General features: G+C 33.1%; 1 protein-coding gene across 1 annotated transcript in view; it reads left to right on the top strand.

Annotated features, from left to right (window-relative positions):
- The window catches only part of cac (calcium voltage-gated channel subunit cacophony), a 541,297-nt gene that overhangs the window by 324,330 nt on the left and 202,171 nt on the right, over positions 1 to 14,796 (top strand). The window contains exon 14 of the mRNA XM_073975285.1: positions 10,428 to 10,763. Within this exon, the coding sequence (XP_073831386.1) occupies positions 10,428 to 10,763 (336 nt within the window). The remainder of the gene's footprint in view (positions 1 to 10,427; positions 10,764 to 14,796) is intronic.

Here is a 14,796-nt window from a genome sequence, read left to right as displayed (position 1 = left end):
CTAGGCCAGATAGTTTTAGTTCAGGCCTCGTATTTGTGCTGCACTTTTTTAATTGTAGACCCACTAAAACAGCAAGGGGAATAATAGAAATGTGAAAAAAATTGTAACATTTCTAGAATTTATTGATTCTAATCATAACAATATACTATCCGCTTATTGGCATGAATTGGCACTGTACATTTTTACTGATAACATGTTTCGAATGAAAACTATTTTTGGTCCTTCGACACAATGATTTCTGTAAAAATATTAAAACTAATGTTTATCAACAAAATATGTACACAGTGCAATAGAGAAAGAGCTATCATATCAGGATATCTGCATTGTAATTTTTCAATCACTCTACGATGTAAATGTAAAATAACAGAAATGTAAAAATAGCATATATCATTTTATGATTAATCCTTTTTTATTGCTTTAACATTCAGTATCAATCTGATCAAGAGACGTACACAGGAGGGCGGCCTAGAAGTCTCCCAAAATGATTTTGCATCCATTAAGTCACATTTAGACTAGTGAACGGCCAACATTATTTTATGTGCTCTGATTTTTTAAGCAAAATATTTTTCTGGAATATTTTATGTACTGTACACAACAGCAAATTTTACCTCATTGCATTTCAAAAATGCAAGTAGAAAAATTCAGATAGTTTTTGACGATATTAAATATTTTTTGTAAAAATTACACAAATATTGCAAAAAATGAAGAAAATAAAAAATATTCAAAATCATGAAAGAATTCAAAGAAAAAAATTATTTTTGAATTTTTGAAAAATATGTAAAATCCACTCTCTCTACAATTAAAAATTAAAACTTAGTTCACTTTCAGTACAACCAACCTATATGAAAAATAGCTTTCAATAGATACATTACAATTTCAAAATATACATACCAGAGCACAAAATAGAACCTTTGGAATCAGGTTTTAAATTTAGGAGAACAAATTATGAAAATTAGGTCTAAAATCCATCAAAGAAAGATTTAGAACAAAAATACCCTTAAATTGCAAATACATACATATAAGAAAACTAGAACCAAAGGTTACAGAATGTAATAAAAATAATGTAGTATTTTATACAGATATTTCAATATATTAGAACGAAATCGAAAATTATGTATTTACATAAAATAATAGGTCTGTTCGTTGACTCAATAATTTGTACAAATTTGTACTAGTCCAGTAACTTCTTGTAAGCGACTAAGGTCTTTTGCATTATACTGTAGAGTAAACGAACAATATCCAGTAACAATTTGTACAAATTTATTGTTTGCAAAATACGTCACGGTGATCGATAAAGCGGTGTGTGTCGTGAGGTGTGTGAAACAATAGACATTTTGATATCGTGTTTAAAAAAAACTAGCAGATTATTATCATTCTTTTAATCCTACAGAAATTATTCAATTCTCGAATAACAAATTTGAAAGTTAGTATTTAGAAAAATATCCAATTAATCTCTAAAGTACACAAACGGAATAAAAATGATTTTTTCCAGATTTACGCGCCCGAAATTATCTTGAAGCAAATAGTAGAATAGAACTACACTTGACCAGGACCAGGCCAAGACCAGGCAAAAATTTAAATTAAATTTATGGATCGGAAATAATTAAAATAAATAAAAAATCAACTGCTTCAATAACCCTACTTCAGTTCATGCGTAGAGATGAGAAATGGGTAAATACCCATTAAAATGGGTAGTAAATTGGGTACAAATGGGTAAATAATGGATATAAAGTACAGAAACTAAAATTATCCAAATAGATGCGAAAACGCAGAGTTTCAGCAAATTATAACAGACTATAAATAAAATTACTTCTTTTTGGATACAGGGCAAGTTAAAATATGACCAATTTTGGTCCATATTTTTGGTAAATCTCTCATATATTGTGACAACATAATTTTTGAGAACTACAACATTTTATATACGGTGAAATTTTTTGCAATTTATTTTAGAATTGCAAGATAATTGAAAACCCTAACATTGCAATTTGTGATGTCACGCCATCTATATTTCACATTTTACAACAAATTTTTGAGGAACGAATAATTTTTGTGCTGAAATTAATTCTACTCCTCTTGCTGGTTAGTAATACTCGTATAAAGGAGATTTGACAATTCATAGGTGTGAATAATAATAGATTGTTGAATAACATTGTGCAACAAAATTCAATTTTTTTTAAAATGATGGGAAAAACTGAGTAGGTTATGAAAGTAGACCTTCAAATATGAGACACGTGTATCGGCGTTTTCAACGTTTACATCGGAATGTAACACTGTGTGTAATTTTTCGTGTCATGGAAAATTAACCATATTCTGACACCGCAGCGTAATGGAAGACGAAAAATAAGAAGACACGTGTCTCGGCGTTTTTCCCAGTTACTTCGAATTTCGCGGTTATGGGCCCCCAAAAACCTGAGGCCTTGATGTCAAAAAAGACCATTTTGTCAGGCTCATATCTTCTTAACCGCTAAGAATTTTGGTTTACTCGTGGAGGCAAAGTTGTAGCTCTCATCTTAAAGAATAATAATTGTGAAGACATCAAATCCATTCAACCTTATCTTCAAGGTCAAAATCGTTAAGGTCAAGTTTCCGTTATAATTTTTTCTCAGATTTTGGCCTACAGATATCAAACCGATCAAAATTGAATCAAACAACCAACTACAAAAATGTACCTTAGATCTCAATAAACAAATTTCTAGAACATACGAAAGAAGAAATGGTTCTTAAAGGTCAAAATAGCAAAACAAATGAAATTTTTATTTTCTTTTTCGGTTTCTGCTCTATAGAAATTAAACCATTCAAAATTCAAGAAAACATTCAACCACAATAATGTAGCGAATATATCAGTATACAACTTTGTGGAACATCAGAGCCCACTACGAACTGTTCTTAAAGGTCAAAATAGCAAAAAACTTTAGAAAATATTCGATTATTATACTTTTTTCTCCGATTCTGGTACATAGATACCGAATCGTTCAAAATTCAAGAATACAAGCAACTACAAAAATGTATCTAAGATCTCAGTTAACAACTTTCTAGAACATATGAACATTCTAGGAACGGTCCTTCATGTTCAAAGTTCACTAACAATTATATTATGGTTAATGCTCAGGTCTGGAAATAACAATCTGTTCAACACTCTAGAAAATTCGAAAGGTTTGTTATTTACGGACCTGACCAGGAAAGAATGAGTAAAACTAATGGAATTTTGAGCTTAAAGGGCCGCTCCTAGAATGTTCATATGTTCTAGAAAGTTGTTAACTGAGATCTTAGGTACATTTTTGTAGTTGCTTGAATTTTCGGTATCTATGGACCAGAATCGGAGAAAAAAGTATAAAAATCGAATATTTTCGAAAGTTTTTTGCTATTTTGACCTTTAAGAACAGTTCGTAGTGGGCTCTGATGTTTCACAAAGTTGTATACTGATATATTCGCTACATTATTGTGGTTGAATGTATTCTTGAATTTTGAATGGTTTAATTTCTATGGAGCAGAAACCGAAAAAAGGAAATAAAAATTGCTTTTGTTTTGCTATTTTGACCTTTAAGAACCATTTCTTCTTTCGTATGTTCTAGAAATTTGTTTATTGAGATCTAAGGTACATTTTTGTAGTTGGTTGTTTGATTCAATTTTGATCGGTTTGATATCTGTAGGCCAAAATCTGAGAAAAAATTATAACGGAAACTTGACCTTAACGATTTTGACCTTGAAGATAAGGTTGAATGGATTTTATGTCTTCACAATTATTATTCTTTAAGATGAGACCTACAACTTTGCCTCCACGAGTAAACCAAAATTCTTAGCGGTTAAGAAGATATGAGCCTGACAAAATGGTCTTTTTTGACATCAAGGCCTCAGGTTTTTGGGGGCCCATAACCGCGAAATTCTAGAAAGTTGTTCATTGAGATCTAAGGTACATTTTTGTAGTTGGTTGTTTGATTCAATTTTGATCGGTTTGATATCTGTAGGCCAAAATCTGAGAAAAAATTATAACGGAAACTTGACCTTGAAGATAAGTTTGAATGGGTTTTATGTCTTCATAATTATTATTCTTTAAGATGAGAGCTACAACTTTGCCTCCACGAGTAAACCAAAATTCTTAGCGGTTTAGAAGATATGTGCCTGACAAAATGGTCCTTTTTGACATCAAGGCCTCAGGTCTTTGGGGGCCCATAGCCTCCAAATTCGAGGTAACAGGGAAAAACGCCGAGACACGTGTCTTCTTATTTTTCGTCTTCTATCACGCTGCGGTGTCAGAATGTGGTTAATTTTGTTTTGTGTCGCACAGTGTAACCAAAGTAGGCGGGGCAAGTTCCGCCCATTTTTAGTTTTTTTTTCGAAATATTCGAGTTAAGATATCTTGGAATCCTTGCATTTTAGGTATATAGAGTCTTTGGGGAATATTTTTGTTAATAATTTTAACACTCATGCTGTTCATCAAAGGGGTCTTTCTTTCAAAAACTCCTTTAAAATGTGGTCCTATCAAATCCAAAATTATTCGCCATAAAATTGTACTATATGTCTCAGAATACACCAAATCTGTAAATATGATTTAATCGCCAGGAATCTCTAAAAATGAAAAACACGTTTTAGGGTTAAAGTCGGACTTCATTTGAGTTTATTCAAAATTGACCCACAAAACATAATTTTAGAGAGATGACACCAGAGACAAAAATATTCTTCGTCAAATTTCACTATGGGTCACCAAAGAAATGAAATCTCAATTTACATTATATATATACATTATATATATTATATATACATTATTTCACAATTATTATAATAATAGATTGGATATTCTAAACCAATAGTAGGCCCCTTTAACAACTTTCAGATTTTACTGCATATAACAGTTTACAAAAATGTAAATAGGGTTAAAATCTTACGTTGTCCCTATCGTCAGAAATATTCCCGCATCAACACACTTCATATATTTCAAGAATACCAGTTGGGCGGTGTTTTTGAAATAAATTTTGATATTATCGAGAAAAATTATAGCGTTGCAACAATGACCAAAAATATAACACATATCATAGAAAGCATTGGCTTTCCCTAGCAAGCAAATGTTGCAGTCATGATCACATGGACTACCCGCTATTAAAATTTCAAAACAATCGCTTTAACTGGAATTTATGCGGAGGAGGTACCTGAAGGAAATGACCAACATATTCCATTTAAGCACTGGATCTAATTATGGGAGTCGTTCCTTAACCCTCTCATGCCCAAATTTTTTCCCTTGTGCCAATAGTTATTTTGAAAACATATAATTAAAGTACATGTCAAAACGAAGTTATAACAAAAATTGCGGGACATTACTCCCAATGTTTCAAAAGATACAGTACATTATTTCTAAAATTTATTTGGTCAATATTTTATGAAATTTCGTAAATAAAAACCTTTTAATTGTTCAGAAGTGTTCTTTTGGCCTTACTTTTGAAGAATCAGAACTAAAATTTTACATAAAACTCATATATTTTGATTTAGAAAAGATTAGAGTAATTTGGACTGTACACTACGAATTTGAATTTGCACTGATGTGCTAGACTTTACACTAAATGATGCACCGTAGTTATGTTGATAGATGCACAACTGATACTTTTTGTTGTTACAAGGTTAAACAAATCTTCTAAGTATACTTTTGAAAAAGAATCAAAGTGGAATATGTAAAATAGCGGTACTTAGATGCTCATAAAGACAATCTTGCATATATGTATGCAACATCGGGGATGAGAGGGTTAAGGTGCCAGCCAGCCAGTTGGTCACCATGAGACTTTTTACAGCTATTGGGTCATTACATCGGGGAGCATGAATCGCAAGGACTAACTTATATGAAAATTTCAAACCAACATTCGAAGAGCGCTTAAACTGTATGTAAGCGAAAATTTTTGCGTTGTGCCAAGGTTGGTTATCTTGATCGCTACGTGCCCACCAGCCATTTAAGTTGGTGCTGGCACGGGTTTTAGAGCTATTGAGCCATTATCTGAAAAAGATTGGCCCCGCAAGGGAAACCTCCTTAAAAAATTTCGAAATGTTGAAGTTTTGCTTTGATGTTGCTAGAAGAAATATTACGATTTTAACCAAATGTAACGTGGTTTTCTCGTAACCTGGTGTAGGAAGTTCAGTCGCAACCAGGGTCTTCATTAAGGCACACAAAACCACACGAATTGAAAGTCTAGTTTTCTCCCTTTATGAGTTAAATCAGCTGTTTCAGTATCATAGGCTTGAGGATGTTTGTAGCAAGGCCGATGGTAAGGTTGTTGACCGATATGGATGACCTACAACGACGATGTTGATTGTTGATCGGGAACGATGAAGCTGATTGACAATAATTACTAGGTATGATCTCTCTCGTACAAACGATTTGGTGCATCTACGAACAGGGACAGAAAGCTGATGCTTCAGTGTGGGACAGTAGAACGAATTCACCGTGAGAATGTATGGATGTGACCGCCGCTATGGTTAGTATTTCGAAAATTTGTAAACACAAACTGATTTCAAAGTTATTTCCGTTAGAGTCATTGGCGATGTTGCAACGAAGTGTGTAATAAAAAGCCTCTTTGGTAGGTTTATGTGCATGACAATTTTGTCACTTTACATAAATCGATTACTCCTTTCTCGAACCCAGGGCCACCAGTACCGGCTCCGTTTGGGGACCAACTGGCAGTAGCCTTCATGGGTACGAGGTCGTACCAGAGACTTAATTTTGGGACCACGGGTGCCGGCAAACCTCCTGGTCCTTGTAGCACTTCCTTCGGGAATGCATTCCCCTTCGGGGAATATCGTGGTGGCTGTGGTTGCCCAAAATCGCGGGAGGGGTTCTTAGAGCTCGAATGGGGTAGAATTCACTACCGGCTGTCTGCGCCATAAAAAGACAGGAGTTTTAGATGGTGCTCCGCGCCAAACCAAGGTGGTGAACAGGGTCAAACACCTAAATGCAATTGGGTGTCCAGTATTGTGAGGACACCGTTAACCCACGTTAATCACACCACAAATCCCTTCTCGAACTATTTTAGCGTAAATTTTAGAACTTTTGCGAGAGCAGCATTTCCAAACCTGATCTAAGTTTAAACAAAATATTAAGAGGGGCAAATATTGGTCCAAAACAGTTGATTCGTTCTAGAGTCACTGTGCACAATGGCCAACCAGATCGACATCCAGACTGACAGAGCCATATCGATTCCAAATTGTTATTAAACATACCCCTGTTGGCCTGAAGTTATAAACTTCAAACGCTGCAGGATACATCAAAATTTAAAATTTATTCCTTATAATTCCTAGGCCTTTTCGCTAATTTATGCTTTAAGGAAGTAACAATATAATGTAAACAAACTACCTACTGCATTACCAGTAGTCAAAAAAAAATAATTGGTTATTTCTTTAAAAATGTATTTGCTATACTTACAACTAAGTAAAGAGTTGTGAGATCAACGATCAGGGTCGGAAAACGAGTTTTTAAAAATACAAAAATTTTGTTGCTATACACGTGTGCTTTTAAACAACCCTAATGTTCGTAAGCGTATGTATGTATTGTATGTGTTATGTGCAGTCAGTTAAGTTAAGCTACATATCAAAAGTCCTCATGTTAATTCCATTCTCAGTATCAGCAAAGTCAAAACGTGGATTGTGATGAAATTGAACATAAAATCAATTCAACAGTTTTAAAAATAGAAAATATATTTTTCAGCTTATTTGTCGACTGAAAGGCAATTATACATACAAACAAAACATAAGAATAGAACCACACTGAGTTTAAATACAATAAAATTCCCACAATTTATAAGGATTGATATGTTCACTTCTAAGAACATTACTTCAATACATATTTCATATTTGTTTAAAAACACAGTTTTTTTAGCACACCACTGAATAATACAGAGTTTTTTTTATTTGATTCACACAAACACTGCATTATCGATCACCATTGACTGGTATTGCAAAAGAAAAAACGTTTTAAATTCGTAAAATAAATAAACACACCAGTTTATTACACACTTGTTATACATGCATGAGTTAAATACCAAAATACATACATACGTATGCATGATGCTTATAATGAAAGATTTTTAAAAAAATCAATAAAATATTATCCGCAGGTGGACAAATGTTCGTCTCATACAAATGGATTTTGAACAAAATGGAAGACTGGGAAAGGAAACAACGTTTACAAAAAATAACATTTTTATAATCTTTCAACAAATTAGGAATTTAGCTTAAAAATTTAAGATATTCATTTGAGAAATATTCTTAAAATTTTCAGTTAAATTCTGTTTGCAAAAAATATTGCAAAAAATTTACGAAAAGTTGTTTTGTTTAGAAAAAGATTATAAAAATGTTTTCGAATAATTTCAAGTAAATTTCGAAGGTTATGTACAAATTTACACGACGAAAATTTACTTTTGAAATTAGGTGATGGATTTTAATCGAGTTCTGGCGAAAGCTCAACGCATCAATATTTGCTTTAAGCCATTTTTCTTCTACTACATCAATTGTAAGCTAATTTGTATCTATTTGTTAAAATAGGAAAAAAACAACGAAAATATTTTGTAAATTTTTTTTCTCATTTTATATATAAGTTGCAGCTTCATATTATGGACTACCTATTAACTATTCTACGCTATCCTTTTATCTTTAAGTAAAACAAAGCTACATAACAACATGTGTATATTACATTTGTATATAAAATTTTTAGCTTTAAGATTTTTTACTACACTTGAATTTTTTAAATCTTTTTTCTAAATATTTAATAACTTCTTTAACGCGTTGCGAAATGCTTAAATTCTCCGAAAATCACGGGAACACGAATCTTTTGGCAAGACTAACGTTAACGAACAACAGAGAGTTTTCATACAAATACAATATATTTAAATGAATGAACAATTCATTATACAATTTCTTATAGAATTGTGTACTGAATTGCATTTTTGATGTCTTCAATTGAGAAAACTTTAGAAAACCTATTGAAATTTTTTGTTTATAGCAAAAAATTTATAGATTTTCTTTAGTTTTCCCCTTATATATAAATATTTTTTTAATATTTGCATTTTTCAACACAATATTCATTGTAATTTCAATTACATTCATACCTTTTTCAAACATATTTAAATCATATTTATGTACAGTATAATGAGATAATGTAAATATGTACAGTACCGATCATTGTTACCGATGATGGCAAACTAATGTGAATTATCGACATTCACACGTTATTATCGACCTCTAATATACTGTTTAATCGGCATTGCTTGGAAGAGAGTTTTTGTTGACGTATGTATCTAATATTTCGTGATTGTTATATTATGCAGCATAAAATGCGGAGATGCATAAGCGGTCTGACGTTCTTTCCTGAGTGATTTCAGGTAAAATAATAAAGATGTTATTCCTTTGCCAGAAATGACGCAAGCAAAAATGTCATGCCGACTAGGTATCACCCATGGCACAATTACCCAGGTAGTGGCATCGTAAAATTTTGAATATGTTATGTCAAAACTTTCTTTATGTTGTTGGGGAAATTACAACAAAAATAATTTTTTTATAAAGGGATTTGACTTTTCATATTCGATCAGCTGGTGTGATACCACCACCTGGTAGTTCTGCCATGGTATCACCGTCTTTTGAGCGGATTTCTTATTATTCAATTTCGAAAAAAACCATGAGCGCTTAGAAAGAGTCTTATACTATGTTTACATTTACGAAATCTGCTCGATTTTAACTGTCAATTCCTTTGCGTATACGTCAAATGAAAACTCATCTGAAATCCATTGGATTTCATTTGACTCTTGATCAATGGAATTGACAGTTGAAATCGAGTGGATTTCGTAAATGTAAATGTACAATTACTCTCTCATTTTAATTGATCGATAATATAAAAATATTTTGTCTATTTCAGTAACAAAATATATCTCATTATACTGTAAGACACATTTCTACATTCATATATAAATAATATTACAAGTTCAAAAATATTTTTTTAACTCCATTAGCATTCATTCATAATATATTGTCAAATTCATAACAACTTTAATTAAACATTTATATTATACCCTCCATTAAGAAATCTCTTAAACATTAACTATTTTTTCTCTCTCTGTATTTGATCACATGAACTACAACCCTTTTATAATTTATTTTTTTATTAATTAATTTATTTTATAATGGCTTTTGAAGAAGAAAGTCTTGCAAAATCCCCCACAATTAAAAAAAATCCTAAAATTTCATTCTTAAAATCAAAAGAAACTTTAAACCTTATGCAAAACAATATATCTCTCTCTTTCCCCCACAAAAAATTTACAAATTTTAATCCTGAAACAACAACGACGATCTATCATCATCAATAATACGGCCCACAAATGACCCTCCGTCGCCTATCGTCGTCGATCATCCTGCTAATTTGTGCATAAATATCTACCTTTTTTATGGATCACTCAAAACAGTTACTTTATCGTTTTGGTACTCTTCGGTAATTATACATTGCTAAACGTGTTCTTGGCTATCGCTGTTGATAATTTAGCAAACGCCCAAGAATTAACTGCTGCCGAAGAGGAACAAGTCGAGGAAGATAAAGAGAAACAATTACAAGAATTAGAAAAAGAAATGGAAGCGCTACAAGGTGATGGTGTCCATGTAGAGAATGGCGGTGACGGTGCTACAGCGGTCAAAGTGAAAAGCAAAAAGAAGGAAGAAGAAAAGAAGGAAGAGGAAGAAGTTACGGAGGGTCCAAAACCAATGTTGCCATATTCATCAATGTTTATATTATCACCGACGAATCCGTAAATACTCATTTTTTTAATTTCTTTGTCACTATGTCTGTCTCTATATCTATCTATGTCTATCTATATTTATTGTATTTATATTATAAGTATCATTATTATTATTATCATTTATATTTTTTTATATGTCCAAAATCTCATACATGCTTATGATTTTCTTTAAACTGGAAAACTTAATGTCCTTATCTTTTCGCTATACATCTAACAATATTTAATTTCTATTTGTGCGAGAAAAGGGTTAAGTATTTCGTAGCATTTTAATTTTTATTGCATTTTGAGGTAGTGAAAAGGGAACTGGAAGTTTTGACAATAGTTGTTTTTTTAATAATAAATTTAACATTGGGCGCCAAAGGTGGAAAATTGGAAAATGTGAATATGGGAAGCTAAATTCATATCATCTCAGATAAACCTGGAGGCTACGGTAGGATTCTATAACTGTTAGCGACAGAATTACCGCTTTTAATTTCGATAATTAAAAAATTTCGAAATATGAGCGATCAAAAGACAGTCTTGTCAAGATTTCAATAAAAAGATTTTTTTCAAAATGTTCACATCAATTTTACAGATTTTACTCGCTAAAGGCAAGAATATTACAGAATACCACTACAGATCTACAAAAAAGGGACATTGTTTCCAACGGTATTGCCTATATGAACTTTCTTATCGACAACTCAAACATTTTCGAACTGTTTGATCGGCATAACATATACACATTAGGGTTATGACTTTATTCTCAAAAACGATTTCCTGTTGCAGGAGCGAATGAACTATTGCCTATTAATGACTAAAATAACATTTATTCTATTTAAATATTAAAAAATGTCACGCACAAACTACTTTGAAAAAATTGGGTTTGAAAAAATAGTATGAAATGAAAAAAACACGTTTTCTCTCTCAAAAAAAATGTCAACTGTTACAGAAATATTAATTTTGAAATAGCATTCTAATTATTTAAAGAGATATTTCAATGCAAAATGCTTTAAATCCTAAAAGAAATAATATTGTGAATTTTCCTTGAATTGAACAGCTAATTAAATGTCAAAAATCTCGAAATATCTCCTACATTACGCCGTTGAAAATGTAATGTTGTCTGGCTGAGGAATCGAACTCGGGTAATTAGTGTACAAAATTTCGATCGCCACACTTTAAAATTTAAGATTTAAAGTTTAGGTCCCATTTCCACAAGCGATGTGAATCAATAAGTTCTATTATACGATTCTGTAAAAGGAGCATGTGAACTATTCCACTCGAGGTAGAAGTTCTGAGTCAATAAAAGAAGAAGAACTACTATTTAATGACAAACTAAACAGTACTGAAACGATGGACGAGTGGAATTAAAGGCTTGTCAATCTAATAAATGTTGTTTCTTTTAGCACAATAACAGTACAAATTATCCCCAGTTGTTTGAGTATTCTTATCAGAAACAAGACGTTTTATTGTACGTTTCACTAAGGCGCAAATACTTGGGTGGTTCAATAAAATAACAAATTGACGAACTGAACCTTAATGAAACAATGGACTATGGAACTAAATTGCTTAACGAACTAATAAAACTAATTTTAGTTCAATAATAGGACAAACTACGAACCGGCAATTATTCGAGCATTCTTTAAAAGTAACGGATTATATTATGAAGTAATACCCTAGACAGACGGCAGAGTTAATTTGCATTAAAAATTCCTTAATTTGAATTAACTTTTTACCCTGACAGACGATAGTTTCTGCATTTATGAAACAGCTGTTTGTGTTGTTTGTTTGTACCCAGCAGACCATTTCATAAAGTTTTACAAAAGTTCGCAAAATATGCGAGACAAATATACTTCTACCATTGTCCTTTTCACCACGATAATGCAAAAATAAATTAAATTTATTCGTGATATTATTGAGTCCTTTTAATATTAAGAAATGTCGCAAAACTCTAAAGGAACATTTGAAGAAGATATTATTTTCGATAGAATTGGTATGGTGGGTAATGAAATGCTTGTGAAAATAAAAAATTTAAAAATACATTTGATAGAAGGCGCGAAAAACGATTAGCTGCTATTCTATTCGAGAAAGACCACTACTTATTTGAAAGAAACGCGAAAATTTCTGATTTGTTTTCCTTTTTATTTTCTTAAACATGGAAATTTGACAAAAGACAATTGATTTTCAATGCAAATTGTGTCTTAGAGCATGAATATGCTCTCTCTCCTACATGAATATGGGCTCTCTTTTACAGCATTGCCATATTGAAATACCTAAATTCAGTTTAAATTTCCTTTGATTTTGTGCATTAAGAATGTGGATAATGCACGAATTAATTTGAATAAAGACAGTTAATGCAAATTAACGCTGCCGTCTGTCTAGGGTATAATATAAGCATAGGACAAACTTCTGACCGAAGATCAGCTTGACCAAATCGCTGCAAAGGTTTTGAGACAAAGAGACAAGATGTTGAACTTGAATGACCGAAACATAGAAGGCAAATAGACAGCGATATTGCTTTAGTGTTAGAAAAATACTAGTTTTAATATAAATATCTTCGATTCGTGAATTTTTTCTTCTAAAGAGTAAAATACTATAAGTGGTACCACCGCAGCGATTGGGTGCGAATTGTTCCTCTTAGTGCAATGACATCAAGAACTGTGAACTATCGACAGCTGTTAGTTATTTTAAAAAATTCAAACTTATTTAGCTGGCCCATTACAGAACATTTGTTCCATAGGCCGAACTAAGAAAAGATCTCCATTTCTCTCTATTTGTTGCTTCGCACTCTGGAATACCGCCTTGTCATCTCTTCATCCACTTGTTTGCGCCATCTATGCCCTGGCCTGCCAATTCTGCGTACACCGCCAAGCAGTTCGTATTTATACGCCTTTTTACCGGGTTCATCTTAGCTAATTCTAATAATATGGCCTAGCGAACGGAATCGCTGCATCTCGATACGTTTAACTATATTGATGTCGTTGTATAGCAGGTACAGCTCGTGGTTCATGCAAGGTCGATATTCACCGTCAACGCAAATCGGTCCGTAGATCTTTCGAAAAATGTTTCTCTCAAACACACCTAGCACTACCATGTCTGCTTGCGCAAGTACCCAGGCTTCGGGGCCATACATCAGTACGGGTAGTATCAGTGTTTTGTAGAGCGTTATTTTTGTTTGACGAGATGTGGCTTTGTTTTTAAGCTGCTTACTTAAACCAAAGTAGCATCTGTTAGCCAATACAATTTTTCTTTTTATTTCACAACAGATGTCGTTTGTTGTGTTTACGGAGGTGCCGAGGTAGACGAAGTCTTTTACTACCTCAAAATTATAGGAACCAACTTCCACAGTTGGGCCGAGCGCGACCAACTTGGTCTTCTCACCGTTTACCCACCCAGACCAGACCCACTTTAGCAGATTCTCCTTAGACCTTCATAAAGGTATCGGTTACTTTTTTTACTGATCGCCCCATGATGTCTATATCATCAGCATAAGCAAGTAACATGTGGCTATTGGTGTAGGTTGTGCCACTGCAGGATGTTGAAGAGATCACACGAAAGGCCTTGTCTGAAACCTCTTTTGGTACAAAACTCTTCGGAGATGTTCTTTCCAATTTTAACTGAGGATCTCGTGTCAGTTAAAGTCATTTTACAAAACCGGATGAGCTTTGCGGGGATACCAAATTCAGACATGGCCTGGAATACCTTTGAACGCAGCGGGCTGTCGAAGGCTGCTTTATAATCGACAAAAAGGTGGTAGGTGTCGATCTGCATCTCTTGGGCCTTCTCCAGGATTTGCCGCAGGGTAAATATCTGGTCAATGGTGGAGTTGCCAGGTCTAAAGCCGCATTGGTATGGTCCAATTATCTCATTGGCCATAGGCTTTAGTCGTTCGCGCAATATCCCTGACACGATCTTGTAGGCAATAGGGAGTAGACTTAAGCCCCTATAGTTAGAGCATACATTCTTATCTCCCTTCTTGTGGACGGAGCACAGGATACTCAGGTTCCAATTGTCGGGTACTCGTTCTTCCTGCCAGATTGTGCTAACTAGCTGATGAATACAACTT

This window comes from Musca autumnalis, unplaced genomic scaffold (assembly GCF_047663935.1).
Source record: "Musca autumnalis isolate F117 unplaced genomic scaffold, ASM4766393v1 scaffold_3, whole genome shotgun sequence".
NCBI classification, from domain to species: domain Eukaryota; kingdom Metazoa; phylum Arthropoda; class Insecta; order Diptera; family Muscidae; genus Musca; species Musca autumnalis.
The sequence above is the reverse complement of the archived record's forward strand: the minus strand, read 5'-3'. Positions and strand labels throughout refer to the sequence as shown.